Source organism: Salmo trutta, chromosome 28 (assembly GCF_901001165.1).
Source record: "Salmo trutta chromosome 28, fSalTru1.1, whole genome shotgun sequence".
Lineage (NCBI taxonomy): Eukaryota > Metazoa > Chordata > Actinopteri > Salmoniformes > Salmonidae > Salmo > Salmo trutta.
The window spans coordinates 26,056,371-26,076,911 of record NC_042984.1 but is presented as its reverse complement, the minus strand read 5'-3'; the positions used below and the strand labels follow the sequence as shown (position 1 = coordinate 26,076,911).

The following is a 20,541-nucleotide window of genomic DNA, read 5'->3' as shown; positions in this document are numbered from 1 at the left end:
GAAAAATGCCAAGGGGGTGAATACTTTTGCAAGCCACTGTAGCTGCCTTTTTAAAAAGGTCTGTCATGATCATTAATGAGAAACTGACTAAACTGCCTTTAGTTGATTATATAGAACACATTTAATTGTGAAATAAATCAATTATATCTATTAAAATTCTTTAATAATATTTATTTACATTATTTATTTGACATTTTGCAGGATAAAATCTTTTGAGATTTTTAAGAGTGTAAAAATAAAATAATACTCAGTTACAAGAATAATGGCAACTACTATCTTATAATAATAACAATTAAATAATAATAATACAAAAGCATACATTAAGAGCATAATAAAGTAATTTTTGTACAACTACTAATAGGCCTACAGCTAATAAAAACTACTGCTGCAATTACTAATACAAGTAATACAAATATGTACCTATAATATATACTGTACATATATACTTACTTACAAATATCTTCACATGGTGATGTTTCTACTAAAAAACAGAAACAGTTTTTTCTTAAAATTAACCCATTTCTTAAATTCACTGTGTGATTTTTATGCCTGGATTTTAATAGGTAAATTATTGAATCAGTTGGGCCTTTGTACCTGAGAGAACTTACTCCAACCTCCTAATGTAGGGTGGCTTGGGGTTAAATGCCCCACTCCTGTAATTCTCAAAGAAACCAGTTTATGTCACCATTTTTTTTAAACGTTCCCTGGATGCAACTAGTTTTGCTCAACAAAAAAATGTAATCTGTCTCATCCCAACTTTTTAAGTTACTTCAACAAAACGATTTTGAAGTACAAACCCCCCCTTGAGAGAATTGAGACATGGATTGTGTATGTGTGCCATGGGCAAGCCAAAATATTTATGCGCTTTTGGACACAGTATGGTAGTAGGTGCCAGGCGCACCGGTTTGTGAATGTCAATAACTGCACGCTCAACAGTTTCCCCTGTGTATCAAGAATGGTCCACCAGCCAAAGGACATCCAGCCAACTTACTTTTGGTGTTGAAGCATCATCCAGACCGTTTTTTTGGTCAGAGTTCCATTCCTGATATTTCTTTGGCAGGCTTAGTTGCTTGCATTAGCCATATAGTGGTAGTGGCCAGACTCACCCAAAAACGTGCTTAAAAAAATCTCCACATAAAATTCTAAAGATGATTAAGTTTTCGGGCAGGCTGTAGAAAAATGTGATATTGTTTTTTTCTGCAAACATTCGCAATTGTGCTTTTAAAGAAAATTGACTAGCTACTTCAGCCGAAGTTCTTTGCATGCAAAGATTTTTATAACTAACCCAAGACAGACCAGAGTCTGTTGTTTCCAATGGGAGCAAATTAATAATAGTGGGCAGAACAAGCAAGGACGTGGGCAGAGCCAAGCATTAGTTAGTGAGATCCTATTGGCGCGTTTAGCATTTATTTGCATATTAACGTTAGGAAAAGCCTACTCTGTGAAGTGCGCTTGTGCAATAACTAAATTTGCCGTTGCACTCCTAAACAATGCCATTTGTTGAAACTTTGGCAAAGGGTAAAGTCTACAAAACCCAGTCCACTCTGTTGTTACAGATTATAGTTTTGGAAACAGAAAACCATATGGAGATCAAATATTTCATTGATGAGAAAATTTGCAGAATGTCGGCCAAAATCCATCTTCTCCCACTGGGCTTCCTTTCATCACCATATTTGGTAGTGAGTGGAAATGCCAACTGGATACTTCACATTTATACATCCAGTGAAATATCTGTCTCATTGTTCTAGTTGGCCTAGATGTCACTAGCTTGGACAGGGAAAAGATTACAGAAAGCCTAGATGACGAAGAAGCTACATGTAACCTTTATTTAACTAGGCAAGTCAGTTATTATTTACAATGACGACCTACCCCGGCCAAACCCAGACAACACTGGGCCAACTGTGCGCTGCCTTATGGGACTCCCAATCATGGCCGGATGTGATACAGCCTAGATTCAAACCAGGGACTGTAGTGGCACCTCTTGCACTGAGATGCAGTGCCTTAGACCACTGCGCCACCTGGGAGCTCATAGGTTGTTGGATTGCTAAAGTAGTAGTGTAGAACATGTTTATATGTTCATTTACTTATGCAAAAGTGTATTTTTGTATTAGTTGTACTGTATGTGTTTACTTTTATAACCTTAATTACAAATGAATTGTCTACAACACATACTGTACTTGCACATGCTTATGTGTCATAAAATTATTTGGGAACAATGTTAAAGAACAAGTAACTTTATGTTGTTCACATAGTCATAGGCACTTATACACCTTGTATTTACATGGTTATAGCCATAGACATGTTGTGTAATACATCTTGGCATCATTACGTGTTCAGTCTTTATACATTCTTGAAAATCAAGTGGTTCAGAGAAGCAGGTGTGTGTCACACCCTGATCTGTTCCACCTGTCTTTGTGCTTGTTTCCACCCCCATCCAGATGTCGACCATCTTCCCCATTATCCCCAGTTTATTTATACATGTGTTCTCTGTCTGTTGCCAGTTCGTTTTGTTTCGTCAAGCCTACCACCATTTTTCCTGTGCTCCTGTCTTGCTCTAGTTCCTGTTTTCCCGGTTTTGACCATTCTGCCTGTCCTGAGCCTGTCTGCCGTTCTGTACCTTGTCACACCACCCTGGATTACTGACATCTGCCTGCCCTGACCCTGAGCCTGCTTGCCGTTCTGTACCATTCGGACTCTGCTCTGGATTACTGACCTCTGCCAGCCCTTGACCTGTGGTCCATTGGCAGCTAACGAAATGAGCACATAGAACTCAGAGATAGCATATAGACCAATGCAGCAGTAGGCCTATGACTTTCATCATTAACCAAGTAAAATAAATAGGCCTAAAGCCGACAAATACAAATTCTGGTTCTTTCAATCACATTTATCTCTCTACTCCGCCTGTCTGCCTCCCTTTCTTTCTGTCTTGAGCTATCGCTAGTGAAGTCCAACATTGTATAAAATCATCAACTGGGTCCAGCCAGAAGCTGTCGCTAGCGAACTTGAAACATTGTATTAAATAGCCTATTCTGGACCCTCAGAGTTTCCCGTGCCAGTGAGCTGGGTACAGACAGCTGTACTGTCACGCTTTGGGCGTAGGGGGTGCGGAGTCAAGCGCAGGAGGCAGAAAAGTTTAATATAGCGTTTTATTACGCACAAACGTTTACGCCAAAAATGCCGGGCGCACAAAATGCCCAAAATACACTTATCCAACACACACACACACACACACACACACACACACACACACACACACACACACACACACACACACACACACACACACACACACACACACACACACACACACACACACACACACACACACACACACACACACACACACACACCACAGTGGAAGGAAATAATTAAGCCCGCACACAGAGCAGGCGGGCCTACTGGCTTAAATAGCCCAACTAATAAGCCTAAACGAAAACAGGTGAAACTAATTAGTCAAAACAAACAGAGAAGGAAAAAGGGATCAGTGGCAGCTAGTAGGCCGGTGATGACGACCGCCGAGCGCCACCGGAACAGGGAGAGGAGCCACCCTCGGTAGGAGTCGTTACATGTACTGGATATATAGGATGATCAGATCATTATATTTTGCCTTTTCACACCAAGGCTTGGTGATTATCAAGTCCGGGTATGTTGGAAAGATTTTTCAAATACTGAGGAATATTGAATTTCCGTTGCACACATATCCAGATGATTGCTGTATATCGTTTTGCGCAATAACACTGTTGGCGTGATCAAGGCGTAATCAATCTTTCTGTTGATGAGCGTCTCGGTCAAAGAAGGAACACCGGACCTGGTGTATAGGTGTATAGCCCACAAAGACATGAGATGGCTGTAGAGTTTCTTGTGGGGACGTTTTAAAGCACATAGTCAGGCCACTACCACTAAATGGCTCATGCAAGCAACTAAGCCAGCCAACGATGTTGTAAATGGTGCTGTTGTTGAAATATAGTCCATTAAAGACTGACAAACTATTAGAAACTTGTTTTGTTCAGTGCTGCTTTTGACTTTATCGATCATAGTCTGCTGCTGGAAAAATGTGTTATGGCTTTACACCCCCTGCTATATTGTGGATAAAGAGTTACCTGTCTAACAGAACACAGTGGGTGTTCTTTAATCGAGGCCTCTACAACGTAATCCAGGTAGAATCAGGAATTCTAGTAAAGCCAGTGTGTCTATGTATGCGGATGACTCAACTCACATCAGCTACTACAGCAACTGAAATGACAACACTAAACAAAGAGCTGCAGTTAGTTTCAGAATGGGTGGCAAGGTATAAGTTAGTCCTAAATATTTCTAAATCTAAAAGCATTGTATTTAGGACAAATTATTCACTAAACCCTAAATCTCAACTAAATCTTGTAGTTAATAATGTGGCAATTGAGCAAGTTGAGGTGACTAAACTGCTTGAAGTAACCCTGGATTGTAAACTGTCATGGTCAAAAAATATTGATACAACAGTAGCTAAGATGGGGAGAAGTCTGTCCTTAATAAAGCGCTCCTCTACCTTCTTAACAGCACTATCAACAAGGCAGGTCCTACAGGCTCTAGTTTTGTCGCACCTGGACTACTGTTCAGTTGTGTGGTCAGGTGCCACAAAGAGGGACTTAGGAACATTGCAATTGGCTCCAAACAGGGCAGCACGGCTGGCACTTGGAGGTACACAGAGAGCAAACATGAATAATATGCATGTCAATCTCTCCTGGCTTAAAGTAGAGGAGAGATTGACTTCATCACTACTTGTATTTGTGAGCGGTATTGACATGTTGAAAGCACCAAGCTGTCTGTTTAAACGACTAGCACACAGCTCAGACACTCATGCATACCCCATAAGACATTCCACAAGAGGTCTCTTCACAGTCCCCAAGTCCAGAACAGACTATGGGAGGCGCACTGTACTACATAGAGCCATGACTACATGGAACTCTATTCAACATCAGGTAACTGATGCAAGCAGTATAATCAGATTTAAAAAACAGATAAATATACACCTTATGGAAGAGTGAGGACTGTGAAGCAACACAAACATAGGCACAGACACATGCAGGCACACATAATAACATATGCACTATACACACACGTACACATGGATTTTGTTTTGTAGTTATGTTGTAGTGGAGTATAGGCCTGAGCTTCTGCCTTGGCAGCAGCTAATGGGGAACCATAATCAATACAAATACAAAGAGAATTTGATTTATGTAAAACAAAACATGACAATCAAAATCCAGTATTACTATAGCTTTAGAAAATGCAGCTTGACCTCTAGCTTCCTATATTCACCTGATCCTAAATTGTTTATTACCATTATGCTTCTCACACATGTTGCTCTCAGAACCACATCACCAATGCTACAAATTAAAATCAATACAGTTCTCATGAAGAGGTACTCACCACCTTGCAGATTCAGAACATCATTGGAGAGTGTATTAACCTTGAGCCATAATAATGATTTTGAGTGAAACTGTGTTCTATGCTTGCAGCCTGGACCACTGATGTCATATATGCACCCTTATTGTGACACAGTAAAGGGGAGGAGTCAGTCAACATCCTGAACATTGATACTGCTCCAATCTACATTATCCATGGTAAAATAATCAGTTTTACAAAACATACTTGTAATTTGAGTAGATCATTGGCCAAACTATTGCCCAAATGATCACAGAAAATAACAGTGCAGCCTACCAGAATGTAATATGCTATCTTGTATCAGCTATTGAAGAGATCTATTGATTCAGTCATTGACATACTGTACTTAATCAAAAAAATATATACATTTAAGAGATATTTCACAAAAATATTAATGAAATCAAATACTGTAAAGATTTTCATTTATTGCCACATTACATGTCATACCAGACAGAGTGCTTCACAATCATTCAAAAGCAAATTTTCCAAATGAAGCATTTCTTTAAACCTGATCAATAATACTGGAACTGCCATTAACCAGATAAAATATAAATTCATTACAAGTCACCTAAACAATTTCAGTATTGTTCACAAAACATTTCATTCCGTTTACAATGTCTCCCTCTTCCCTTTCCTTTCTTCTTTGGCTGTAATCAGAGAAATTCAACACAAAACGAACTCAGAGGCCAAGATGTACTGCATGGTCAATGTCAACATCAGCCCTCATTCACCAGCATAGAAAGAGACACACTGTATTGACTCTACAGAGGAAACTATGTACACCATCCTGGGTCAACAACCAACATCCTCATAGTCAACCACAACCCTGAACACATTCACACACACCCTATCGCAGGCACTATACATTTGCAAAGAAACTAAAGGGTATATGAAAGTCATCCAATGAGATTGATTCTGTGTGCAAAACATTGTCATCCACTGCTTTATTTGGCCATGCTCTGTCTATATACTAAGTGTATTTAGAGCTGGCACTAGAGTGACCGGCTCCGAGAGGTTCTGGTCAGGTGTTCCTTTGCTCTGAAGAACCTTCTGTCGATGTCTTTCCTCTTGTCGCTTTTTCTTCACCAAGTGCTGCTGCTCTTTCCTCTGCTTGTTTGAAGCCTGACAGAGGGGTTGAAAATCAGGGGGTCAAGATGAAAAGGGGGGGGGACTTCATGTCCGTTCTGAATTCAATTGAGAAATGCAGGTCTATTTAATCTGGAACTTGAATTGAAATAGTCGCACAGACTCAGGATACTGATACAGAGTTGGGATTTGAGTGCAGAGCCATTGTATAGCGATAACACTCTCCGGCACGTCACATATATTATTACAACTGCCCACATGAGACCAGGGTTCAATCCATGTGTTCACCTATCCCACTGTTTCTCCAACTTGCCTGTCTCTCCATCTCATTTCCTTACTGTCTGAATAGAATGTGTTAAATTACCAAAGAATATATATTTATATGGAATTAGAATTTGAGCATCTTACCTTGGATTTGTGTAGGTTGCCTCCATCAGGTGGAAGTTTGTGATCACTGCATTCTGTCGCTGCCTCTCTACACGCAGAGCATGATCCCGAGGCACACTGGCCGTGACACACTTGGGCTGATAGCTCAGAATCCAACAGCCACCCGGCGTTGATTGTGGCGACACTCAGCTGAAACAGATTCTCCTCTTCACCTGAGAGACATGGCACACAAAACACATGGGCTCAGTTGCAGTGAATATATCACATCAGATGCTCCTATTGATCATTATCAAAGGGCTTTTGGTTGGTAGCTCCCTCTAAAAGATGGAAATCCCCAAAACAGCCAATAAACATCAATTGTATTTATTAGCAATGTTTATTATAAGAGGTAGGCTAAGACTGCAGACAAATTAAAGTTTGATAGGAGTTGGGGTTAGAAAAGGACTCCAAACAGCTAGTAGACACTGATAATCAGAATGCACTGGGGGAGAAGACACTCACAGTTCGGGCCCATGTTCTTCAGGGAATTTAGGATGACATTGTCCTCCTCTGAGGAGGTGGGCGAGGGGGCTTTCCGTCTGTCTGTCTGGCTGTCACCAAACTCACGCTGCCCACTCGAATTATGTAGATTCTGGAGGGACAAGAGTGGGGTGGGGGGGGGGGGGATAAAGGATATTGTGAGAATAGAACTAATCCAAAAGGTCAAAATATTTGGTAGTGTGTTTTTAGCTGAAAGGGTCGTTTTCGTACCTCTATACGCAGCTGAGCAGGGCTCTCAGAGTTGTCACCGAATGGTCTTACACTGTCGTAATGGTCTCCATAGCGATAGGCAATGTGTAGCTCTCGGCCAACCAGCTTCTCAGAGCCATTTATCTGAATTGAGGAAACATAATGAGTAGGACCTATCAATAGGGGTATTTCGTACATTCTGTTTCATTAGAAGAGGACTTCAGTTTAAAAAACAGTAGTGTGCCCCCCTGGCGCTGACGGAAACATGGATCACCACAGATAACACTGCTACTCCTACTGCTCTCTCCTCGTCTGGCCACGTGTTCTCGCATACCCCTAGAGCATCGAGCCAGCGGGGTGGTGGCACTGGAATCCTCATCTCTCCCAAGTGGACATTCTCTCTTTCTCCCCTGACCCATCTGTCTATCTCCTCATTTGAATTCCATGCTGTCACAGTTACCAGCCCTTTCAAGCTTAACATCCTCATCATTTATCGCCCTCCAGGTTCCCTTGGAGAGTTCATCAATGAGCTTGACGCCTTGATAAGTTCCTTCCCTGAGGATGGCTCACCTCTCACAGTTCTGGGTGACTTTAACCTCCCCACGTCTACCTTCGACTCATTCCTCTCTGCCTCCTTCTTTCCACTCCTCTCCTCTTTTGACCTCACCCTCTCACCTTCCCCCCCTACTCACAAGGCATGCAATACGCTTGACCTCATCTTTACTAGATGCTGTTCTTCCACTAATCTCATTGCAACTCCTCTCCAAGTCTCCGACCACTACCTTGTATCCTTTTCCCTCTCGCTCTCATCAAAAACTTCTCACTCTGCCCCTACTCGGATGGTATTGCGCCGTCCCAACCTTCGCTCTCTCTCTCCTGCTACTCTCTCCTCTTCCATCCTATCATCTCTTCCCTCTGCTCAAACCTTCTCCAACCTATCTCCTGATTTTGCCTCCTCAACCCTCCTCTCCTCCCTCTCTGCATCCTTTGATTTTCTCTGTCCCCTATCCTCCAGGCCGGCTCGGTCCTCCCCTCCTGCTCCGTGGCTCGACGACTCACTGCGAGCTCACAGAACAGGGCTCCGGGCAGCCGAGCGGAAATGGAGGAAAACTCGCCTCCCTGCGGACCTCGCATCCTTTCACTCCCTCCTCTCTACATTTTCCTCTTCTGTCTCTGCTGCTAAAGCCACTTTCTACCACTCTAAATTCCAAGCATCTGCCTCTAACCCTAGGAAGCTTTTTGCTACCTTCTCCTCCCTCCTGAATCCTCCTCCCCCCTCCCCCCCCCCTCCTCCCTCACTGCGGATGACTTCGTCAACCATTTTGAAAAGAAGGTTGACGACATCCGATCCTCGTTTGCTAAGTCAAGCGACACCGCTGGTCCTGCTCACACTGCCCTACCCTGTGCTTTGACCTCTTTCTCCCCTCTCTCTCCAGATGAAATCTCGCGTCTTGTGACGGCCGGCCGCCCAACAACCTGCCCACTTGACCCTATCCCCTCCTCTCTTCTCCAGACCATTTCCGGAGACCTTCTCCCCTACCTCACCTCGCTCATCAACTCATCCTTGACCGCTGGCTACGTCCCTTCCGTCTTCAAGAGAGCGAGAGTTGCACCCCTTCTGAAAAAACCTACACTCGATCCCTCCGATGTCAACAACTACAGACCAGTATCCCTTCTTTCTTTTCTCTCCAAAACTCTTGAATGTGCCGTCCTTGGCCAGCTCTCCTGCTATCTCTCTCAGAACGACCTTCTTGATCCTAATCAGTCAGGTTTCAAGACTGGGCATTCAACTGAGACTGCTCTTCTCTGTGTCACGGAGGCTCTCCGCACTGCTAAAGCTAACTCTCTCTCCTCTGCTCTCATCCTTCTAGACCTATCTGCTGCCTTTGATACTGTGAACCATCAGATCCTCCTCTCCACCCTCTCCGAGCTGGGCATCTCCGGCGCGGCCCACGCTTGGATTGCGTCCTACCTGACAGGTCGCTCCTACCAGGTGGCGTGGCGAGAAGCTGTCTCCGCACCACGTGCTCTCACCACTGGTGTCCCCCAGGGCTCTGTTCTAGGCCCTCTCCTATTCTCGCTATACACCAAGTCACTTGGCTCTGTCATATCCTTACACGGTCTCTCCTATCATTGCTATGCAGACGACACACAATTAATCTTCTCCTTTCCCCCTTCTGACAACCAGGTGGCGAATCGCATCTCTGCATGTCTGGCAGACATATCAGTGTGGATGACGGATCACCACCTCAAGCTGAACCTCGGCAAGACGGAGCTGCTCTTCCTCCCGGGGAAGGACTGCCCGTTCCATGATCTCGCCATCACGGTTGACAACTCCCTTGTGTCCTCCTCCCAGAGTGCTAAGAACCTTGGCGTGATCCTGGACAACACCCTGTCGTTCTCCACTAACATCAAGGCGGTGACCCGATCCTGTAGGTTCATGCTCTACAACATTCGCAGAGTACGACCCTGCCTCACACAGGAAGCGGCGCAGGTCCTAATCCAGGCACTTGTCATCTCCCGTCTGGATTACTGCAACTCGCTGTTGGCTGGGCTCCCGGCCTGTGCCATCAAACCCCTACAACTCATCCAGAACGCCGCAGCCCGTCTGGTGTTCAACCTTCCCAAGTTCTCTCACGTCACCCCGCTCCTCCGCTCTCTCCACTGGCTTCCAGTTGAAGCTCGCATCCGCTACAAGACCATGGTGCTTGCCTACGGAGCTGTGAGGGGAACGGCACCTCCGTACCTTCAGGCTCTGATCAGGCCCTACACCCAAACAAGGGCACTGCGTTCATCCACCTCTGGCCTGCTCGCCTCCCTACCTCTGAGGAAGCACAGTTCCCGCTCAGCCCAGTCAAAACTGTTCGCCGCTCTGGCACCCCAATGGTGGAACAATCTCCCTCACGATGCCAGGACAGCGGAGTCAATCACCACCTTCCGGAGACACCTGAAACCCCACCTCTTTAAGGAATACCTGGGATAGGATAAAGTAATCCTTCTAACCCCCCCCCCTTTTAAAGGATTTAGATGCACTATTGTAAAGTGTTTGTTCTACTGGATATTATAGGTGAATGCACCAATTTGTAAGTCGCTCTGGATAAGAGCGTCTGCTAAATGACTTAAATGTAAATGTAATGCCAGAATGTGGTCTAGTGGTAGGACCACATATACCACCTCGCAACAGGGGATTCATGCCTCTCCTCGCTGACTTTTTCATATATACCCTTCAATGGCTCTGCACTCAAATCCCAATTCTGTATCAGTTTCCTGAGTCTGTGCGACTATTTCAATTCAAGTTCCAGATTAAATAGACCTGCATTTCTCAATTTAATTCAGAACGGACATGAAGTCCCCCCCTTTCTATTTTGTACTACGCCGTTATCTACTTTCCTATTGTTCGTTCAGAAAAAAATTATAATAAACTATAAAAATAGGCCTACTTAATGAGATTGGGATCTCCTTTAAAAACAAACAAATAGTAAAATAAAGTGTTTACCCAAATGTGCACTGCTAAACCCTTTATAAAGCTTAATATCTCTAGCTCAAAGTAGTAAACTATATGGGCAATAGGGTGTCATTGAGGTTACTACCTCCCACAGTGGGGTGTTGAGCTGATGAATGACCACTTTAAGCTGTTGGCTGCGGGCGAACGCCACGATGGCATCATTGCCAGCAAAAGTGCCAGGCTGGGAGAGGTTTGACACTGAGAGGAAGAGAACATCATAACAACAGAGGGAAACATTAGTGACAAGACCTTTAAAGACAATATTTAGGATGACTTGCATGCTATCAGAAACTTGGGCAGCCAACAACATTTTCACATGCAAATAGTATTTGGTTTCTATCATATTGGGCCGTTTCCTTACAATGCTGTGCGAAGGGCACATCATCCTCCACAAAGGGCTCAAAGTCCTGCCGGTGTGACATCATGTACTGCACAGTCTCCTGGCGCAGGCGCAGGTGTCCCCGAGAGTGTCCCTCCAACTGGTCACCCAGAGCCCGGAACAGGCAATTACTACAGGACGGACACACTATTAGTCAACGTTATAACAGACATTTATAAAAGCACTTTGGTGGCATTCCAGGCTGACTACATTGCAGACTTTGCATTGCATCAACCAATGATTACATGCCACGTCATCAATTACTGTCTGGCATCAGAATGCTATATCATATGATATGTGCTTAGCTGATGTTAAATACCTATTGAGTTGTGAGGTCTGGCAAGTGTCTGCAATGTAGTCAGCCTGGAACGTGGTCCTTCTCTCACTGAATCTTACCCATCTCCAGGCACCTCTCTCAGTTTGAGACCCAGCGCATGGAGCTGGTTGGAGAAGCTGACGAACTCCTCTCCATCATCCCTGTCCTGGGGCCGGTTCTTACGGTCCTTTGCGATTGCCCTGCGCGCGGACCGCTCATCCCGCTTCCGCTCCGCGTCACACTTCCTGTTTCCGCCACGCACTGGCTTTCCTGTCTGCTTCCGAGACATGGCTGCCGGGCCTACATACACAGATCTTTACAGATGCAGTAGATCTCTCAGTCACTCACTGGCACATGCAGTTGGGTTACTTCCACACAGGTGGAATCCTGTGTTTCAGAAAGAGGAGGGAAAGAATAGAGATGAGAGTTTGAATGCAACTTAGAAAATGAGCTACAACGTGTAACAACTCAGTTACTTCCACATTTCACATTCACTAACTGGGACAGTAGCCAGCTACAAAAAGATGGTTCATATTAGCTAGTTACAGTCAGTTAATACGTGGCACAGCAGGCAATTGCAATTCCAAATGGGTTAGCTAATTATGATGTAGCTGTCTAGCTCGCAAACTGTAGGCGGCATTCTGCCTTCCCCCTTCCCCCTACTGCTTTCAGCCTTCAGCCTCGCCCACGACTGACTCATGTGAACTACAATCCCAACGCTGTTTTTTATTGTTCAGAAACATCAATAATCATCGCTTGTGATATAGCTTTTGAAACATACGGCCCTTATCTTTCATAAGCGAGAAATAAATCTTAAAATTAAAATATATATACTTACTGTAGGAGTTTTGCACAGATCAATACATCTATGGGTGCCTCAATCCACAAAACTACACTTCTGATAACTGGGGAAGTTTATGCTTAGAAACAGGTGTTTGGAGCACACTAGATAGCACGTCTGTTTTCCATAAACAAGCGCTGTAACATGGAGATATGGTCATGTGGGAACCCTGAGTTAACCCTAAGCCCTATAAAAAGGTGTATCTATTTAACCTTTCCTTGTATTATTATTTCTCGCTGATATGAAAGATAAGATCCTTATGCTTCCAAAATCGTACCGCAAACGATGCGTTGGGCGGTTAACAAAACTACTCCGTAGAGAAGACACCTTCATCCAATGACTTACACTATATATACACACAAAAGTATGTGGACACCCCTTCAAATTAGTGTACTCGACTATTTCAGACACACCTGTTGCTGACAGGTGTATAAAATCGAGCACACCGCCATGCAATCTCCATAGACAAACAGTGACAGTAAAACGGCCTTACTGAAGAGCTGAGTGACTTTCAAAGTGGCACCGTCATAGGATGCCACATTTCCAACAAGTCAGTTTGTCAAATTTCTCCTCTCCTAGAGCTGCCCAGGTCAACTGTAAGTGCTGTTATTGTGACGTGGAAAAAAGTGGAATAACAGCAACAATGGCTCAGCTGCGAAGTGGTAAGCAACACAAGCTCACAGAACTGCCTCTGGAAGCAACGTCAGCACAACAACTGTTCGTCGGGAGCTCGATGAAATGGGTTTCCGTGGCTGAGCAGCTGCACACAAGCTTAAGATCGCCATGCATAAGGCCAAGTGTCAGATGGAGTGGTGTAAATCTCGCCAACATTGGTCTCTGAAGCAGTGGAAACGCGTTCTCTGGAGTGACGAATTACGGTTCACCATCTGGCAGTCTGACGGAGGAATCTGGCCCAAGGCATTATGCCAACTGTAAAGTTTGGTGGTGGAGGAGGAATAATGGTCTGGGGTTGTTTCTCATGGTTCGGGCTAGGCCCCTCAGTTTCAGTGAAGGGAAATCTTAACGCTACAGCATTCAATGACATTCTAGACAACTCTGTGCTTCCAACTTTGTGGCAACAGTTTGGGGAAGGCCCTTTCCTGTTTCAGCATGACAATGCCCCCGTGCACAAAGCGAGGTCCATACAGAAAAGGTTTGTCGAGATCGGTGAGGAAACACTTGTCTGGCATGCACAGAGCCCTGACCTCAACTCCATCAAACAACTTTGGGATGAATTGGAACACCGACTGTGAGCCAGGCCAAATCACCCAACATCAGTGCCTGACCCCACTAATGCTCTTGTGGCTGATGGAAGCAAGTCCCCTCAGCAATGTTCCAAATCTATTTGAAAGCATGAGTGGAGAGCGGATGCTGTTACAGCATCAAAACGAGACCAACTCCATATTAATGCCCATGATTTTGGAATGAGACGTTTGAGCAGGTGTCCACATACACTTCATGACCAAAAGTATGTGTAATGTAATGGAACTGAGAGTCATATATCAAGGACCTGTCATGCTAGCTAGCTGGTAGACCTGTCATCCTGGATAACAGCAACAGCTGACAGGGCATAGAGATCCTATTAAACTACTAATTATATTAGTATACATTATATTCTAATGCCTTATTCTGTGACGGGTTGATTTCGACAAGCTAGAGCGAGCCTACGGCTACGTCAGTAGGCTGGACAATAGAACGAGTCTAAATTCACCCAAGGCTGAAAAACGGCAAAAGAACGTTGGCTAAGCTGGAACACTAGAGCGAGGCCATAGCAAATTCATTGAATAGAAGGTTCAGGAGGCGAGCTGGTGCCACGGTGTTCAATAGAACTAATAGAAGCTGGCAGGGTGAAAAATGCCCCAAAATAAGGCCTGTTTTTTCGTGACTACTTCAAGAAGCTGGGACATATGGTAATATTGTGAAACTGGGCTGCACGGCGGATGTAATGAACTAGAACTATCAGGGGAAAAAAGCGTTGTTAAACATTTCATGTGTTCAGCCTAACGTTAGTGGACTGGCCAGTTGACGCGTTACCGTAGCTAGCTATAGCTAATTGCATTAGCTGATCAGCAACTAGCTAGCTAGCGAGCAACTGTTATGACTGCTGGATATGACTGCAAGAAAGCTAGGTTAGCCGACTATTTAGCTAGGTAACTAGTTTGCAAACGTTAGCTGCTAATGGATAGGTTTGTTGGCTAGCTCCAGTCTCGTTCTCGCTGATTTCGAGTTAAACACAACAGTGAATACATGTCAAGCCATCAGAATATAACGAAGGTAACAAGTTACTCACATTCCACAGAGAACACCCGATGATACTCAACAAACGTCCTATACTACGTTATTTTTGCCTAAATAAGATCTGACTCATGAGCTTGTTTACAATTGCTGTTCAGCGCCATCATCTCCGAGTACGGAAGTGTGAGTGCATCAAATCATATCAACAGGTCGTTTTCAATAAAACGTCACAATACGTTTGATTTGGCTGCAAGTAGACCCCCAGCTCCACTAAAACCATTGACTAACTACTTGCCGTTTTCTAGGGATTGTTAATTACATGTTATAACTATTTAGTTTTAATATCGTCACCTGTTGAGCATAGTCAGCAACTACAAATGTCCAAATATTCAATGCAAAACAATTGCGCACATTTAGCTGTATCATCAGACTTATACTGCAAGTAATTGCATGCTTTTCATGATGAGTAAACATCAATGATGCAGAAAAGAAAATGCCCACGCTGAAGATGTCTATATTGGTCTGTTAAAATAAGACCAGTTAAGGAACAGTGCACTACTTTTGTGAAAATGTTTTTACTAAATGTATTTGAGTATTTACCAGCATTGGTAATTTGAGTCTGATAATTATTTGTACTAATCAGTTCATCTAGTAATACTTGTGGAATATAAAAATATTTGCTTGATTTGTTTTCCACTTCCTTTAAATATTTAGCAATTGAAACTTATTTCTATGTGTTAACTGAAATGGTCTATTAAATTATTTTACATGTTAGTAGGTGCTCTTATCAAGAGCAATTTATAGTAGTAAGTGCATACATTTTAGTACTGGTCTCCCATGGGAATCAAACCCATAACCCTAGTGTTGCAAGCACCATGCTCTACCAACTGAGCCACATATCATCACAATCCACTTGATGTCTCAACGTACTCAAGTCTACAGGTACCAAACCTAGATGACCAGCCTATGTACAATACAGTAATGTACATTTAGCGTACATTAAGTGGTTTGTAAGGATGTTATAGTAATATTTTCCATGTTATTTGATCAAGAAAGTATTTAATTTGATGTGGATGTTTTGTGTCTTTGTCCATCACATTGCACCTTTGAGGACTGGGTTTTGTTCTTTCTGGATTCTATTACAATGACAATAGCAGAGAAAGGGGCAGGGCCACAACTCGTACAATTCCAATTACTGAATCCTGCAGATGTCTATATTGGTCTGCTGATACAAGTAAAGGCCCAGTGCACTACTTTTGTGAATATATATAGGGGCAGGGCCACAACTATCTATCTATCTATCTATCTATCTATCTATCTATCTATCTATCTATCTATCTATCTATCTATCTATCTATCTATCTATCTATCTATCTATCTATATATATATATATATATATATATATAATATCTTTATATTAATATATATATATATATATATCTTTATATTAATATATGTTTTAAATTATGGTTTTCAGGGGGTGCTACAGCACCCTCAGCACCCCTACTTCCCGCGGCTATGTAACACAGTAAATGGCCCTTCTGCTGTTTGATAGGCAGAGTCCACAAAAGATGGGAAATTAACCTAAACCACTCATACTTGTCAGGTATAGTTCACTTGTATTAAATATCACTCAAATATCCAATTAATGGTGGCCTATATTGAGAGATATCATGAGGCTACCCTACATATCTGAAATGACATGATCAATTGATGTTGTATAACTGATGATAGAGCTAAATGTGCGCAATAGTTTTGCATGGAATAATCAGAAATGTGTAGGTCTTACTATGCTCTTCAGGAGGTGGTGATATTACAACCAAATAGTTAACATGTATTTAACAATCCCTTGAAAACAGCACACAGTTGTCAATGGTTTTAGCAGAGCTATGGGTCTCCTTGTCTCACAACAGAAAAATCTACACCTTTTTGTGACATTTTATTGAAAATGACCTATTTGTAAAACGTTCAGCTCACAATAAAACCCCTACTTCAACTGTGTTGATAAATATGAATTACTTAATTTTCACTAAGCAAGAATGATTAAGCTAATGTTGATGTAGAGAAATTGGGGATAGAGTGGGGCACTTTAACAGGGAAAGACAAGCCCTTGGCAATCATCTTTACAACAGTTACATATCTTTGGTCATTGTGTAGGCTAGGCCTACTTATTAAAGTTGTGGTTAAGTTCAGATCAAGCTTTCTGTGCTATAAAACAACTTTGCATATCTACCAACTGAGATATGAAAATGTGGTTGGTACATGACGGTCAATAGTCATCAAACGAACAAGCTCTGAATCATGTTAATGTCAGAAATCTGTGTGTTACGGTGTATGACTCAGGATAAAGTGAAAATGTGTTATATTTTGACAACCCTCATTTCCAGACCTCTCCTCCTTATGACAGATTGCAGTTGGAAAGAGTCTTGTGGAGGAGGAGTGGGTTGAGGAGGACAGAGAGTGTTTGCTGTGTAGAATACCATCAGACGTTGTCACAGATGTAGCCTCAGGACCAAAAAGTGCATCAGCAGGCATTGGAAGGAAAGAAGTAGGTCTATATAACAAAAACAAGAAAACACAGTCCAGTGTATACCTTCCCAGTTGTTTTAGAGATTGGCATTAGAAACTAAAACGATGTGTTCAGGTTTACAAGCTAGGAATGTATTTTCTTGTATTTGTTTATGCATTGACATATTGTACATAAAGCAGCTATCTGCTTTGTTTAAAGTGTAAAGGGATGTACTATACCTGCTCTACTCATTACCTTAGCCCTTTATGAGAAGGTAAGGATCAACAACAAGGTTAACATGATGCCCCTTTTACTAAGTGTAGCCTATACGGTTCATTGTTACTAGCTAGTAGTCAGTTAGCCACTGCTAGCGGTCATCACCATTAACTCAGAAATCTGCCAGCGTCAGCCCGGTCAATTCCTGCCAGTCTGCACAGCGCGATATCAACCCAGAGCATATCGGGTTGCTTTTTCTCTACCACATCTCCGGATTCCTACCGCAAGCTCTGAACCTTTACTCTGGATCATCGCAGCTAGCTAGCTGCTATCCAAGAGGCTACTCCTGGCTAACGTCTCTGTCCCGAAGAAAGCACCAGTTAGCCTGGAGCTAGGCCCATCTCCCGGCTAGCTGAAGAGATCCATCAGACAATTCCTGGGCTTCAATACCTCTTTTGCTAATTGGTCTGGACCCTTTGCTGCTGACACGAAGCCTCGCCGATCCATCATGACTGGTCTGCCGACGTAACCGTCCGAGGGGGTTTCAACAGGCTCGTCCGTTGCGACGTCCCCCTGAGGCCCATCTGCTAGCCTGCTAGCCCCGGTCTGCTAGCTGTCTGAATCGCATGCCTCCATTTCGCCTAGCTAACTGGACCATATGATCACTTGGCTACACATGCCTCTCCCTAATGTCAATATGCCTTGTCTACTGCTGTTTTGGTCAGTGATTTTTGTCTTATTTCACTGTAGAGCCTCCAGCCCTGCTCAATATGCCTTAGCTAGCCCTTTTGTTCCACCCCCCACACATGTGGTGACCTCACCTGGCATAAATGGTGCCTCTAAAGACAAAACCTCTCTCATCATCACTCAATGCCTAGGTTTACGTCCACTGTACTCACATCCTACCATACCCTTGTCTGTACATTATGCCTTGAATCTATTCTTCTGCGCCCAGATATCTGCTCCTTTTACTCTGTCCGAACGCACTAGACGACCAGTTCTTTTAGCCTTTAGCCATACTCTTATCCTACTCCTCTGCTCCTCTGGTAATGTAGAGGTTAACCCAGGCCCTGCAGCCCCCAGCATCACTCCCATTCCCCAGGCGCTCTCATTTGTTGTCTTCTGTAACCGTTAAAGCCTTGGTGTCATGCATGTTAACATTAGAAGCTTCCTCCCTAAGTTTGTTTTATTCACTGCTTTAGCACACTCCGCCAACCCGGATGTCCTAGCCATGTCTGAATCCTGGCTTAGGAAGGCCACCAAAAATCTTGAAATTTCCATCCCTAACTATAACATTTTCCGCCAAGATAGAACTGCCAAAGGGGGCGGAGTTGCAATCTACTGCAGAGATAGCCTGCAGAGTTCTGTCATACTATCCAGGTGTGTGCCCAAACAATTCGAGCTTCTACTTTTAAAAATCCACCTTTCCAGAAACAAGTCTCTCACCATTGCCGCTTGTTATAGACCCCCTTCAGCCCCCAGCTGTGCCCTGGACACCATATGTGAATTTATCACCCCCCCATTTATCTTCAGAGTTCGTACTGTTAGGTAACCTAAACTGGGACGTGCTTAACACCCCGGCCGTCCTACAATCTAAGCTAAATGTCCTCAATCTCACAGAAATCATCAAGGAACCTACCAGGTACAACCCTAAATCCGTAACCATGGGCACCCTCTTAGATATCATCCTGACCAACTTGCCCTCTCAATACACCTCTGCTGTCTTCAACCAGGATCTCAGCGATCACTGCCTCATTGCCTGCATGCGTAATAGGTTCGCGGTCAAATGACCACCCTTCATCACTGTCAAACGCTCCCTAAAACACTTCAGCTAGCAGGCCTTTCTAATTGGCCTGGCCCAGGTATCCTGGAAGGATATTGACCTCATCCCGTCAGTAGTGGATGCCTGGTTGCTCTTCAAAAGTGCTTTCCTCTCCATCTTAAATAAGCATGCCCCAAGACTTGACTGCCCTTGACCAGCACAAAAACATCCTGTGGCGTTCTGCATTTGCATCGAATAGCCCCCGCGATATGCAACTTTTCAGGGAAGTCAGGAATCAATATACTCAGTTAGGAAAGCTAAGGCTAGCTTTTTCAAACAGAAATTTGCATCCTGGAGCACTAATTCCAAACAGTTTTGGGACACTGTAAAGTCCATGGGGAATAAGAGCACCTCCTCCCAGCTGCCCACAGCACTGAGGATAGGAAACACTGTCACCACCGATAAATCTACGATAATCGCTAATTTCAATAAGCATTTTTCTACGGCTGGCTATACTTTCCACCTGGCTACCCCTACCCCGGCCAACATCTCAGCACCCCCTGCAGCAACTTGCCCAAGCCCCCCCGATTCTCCTTCACCCAAACCCAGACAGCTGATGTTCTGAAAGAGCTGCAAAATCTGGATCCCTACAAATCAGCTAGGCTAGACAATCTGGACCCTCTCTTTCTAAAATTATCTGCCGAAAATTTTGCAACCCCTATTACTAGCCTATTCAACCTGTCTTTCGTATTGTCTGAGATCCCCAAAGATTGGAAAGGTGCCGCGGTCATCCACCTCTTCAAAGGGGGAGACACTCTAGACCCAAACTGTTATAGACCTATATCCATCCTGCCCTGCCTTTCTAAAATCTTCGAAAGCCAAATTAACAAACAGATCACCGACCATTTCAAACCCCACCGTACCTTCTCCACTATGCAATCTGGATTCCGAGCTGGTCATGGGTGCACCTCAGCCACACTCAAGGTCCTAAACGATATCATAACCGCCATCGATAAAAGACAGTACTGTGCAGCCGTCTTCATCGACCTGGCCAAGGCGTTCGACTCTGTCAATCACCACATTCTTATCGGCAGACTCAATAGCCTTGGCTTCTCAAATGACTGCATCGCCTGGTTCACTAACTACTTCTCAGT

The 20,541-nt window shown here is 43.7% G+C and overlaps 1 protein-coding gene across 1 annotated transcript; it reads right to left on the bottom strand.

The window, feature by feature from the left end:
• Positions 1–5,826: 5,826 nt before the first annotated feature.
• Positions 5,827–15,101, bottom strand: otud3 (OTU deubiquitinase 3). The gene is made up of 8 exons (XM_029719327.1): positions 14,955–15,101; positions 11,904–12,210; positions 11,490–11,638; positions 11,214–11,326; positions 7,645–7,767; positions 7,396–7,525; positions 6,916–7,106; positions 5,827–6,543 (listed from the first exon to the last, which is right to left on the bottom strand). The coding sequence occupies exons 2-8, from the start codon at positions 12,110–12,112 to the stop codon at positions 6,385–6,387; spliced, it is 1,074 nt and encodes a 357-aa protein (XP_029575187.1). The 5' UTR covers positions 12,113–12,210; positions 14,955–15,101; the 3' UTR covers positions 5,827–6,384.
• Between the last annotated feature and the right edge of the window lie 5,440 nt (positions 15,102–20,541).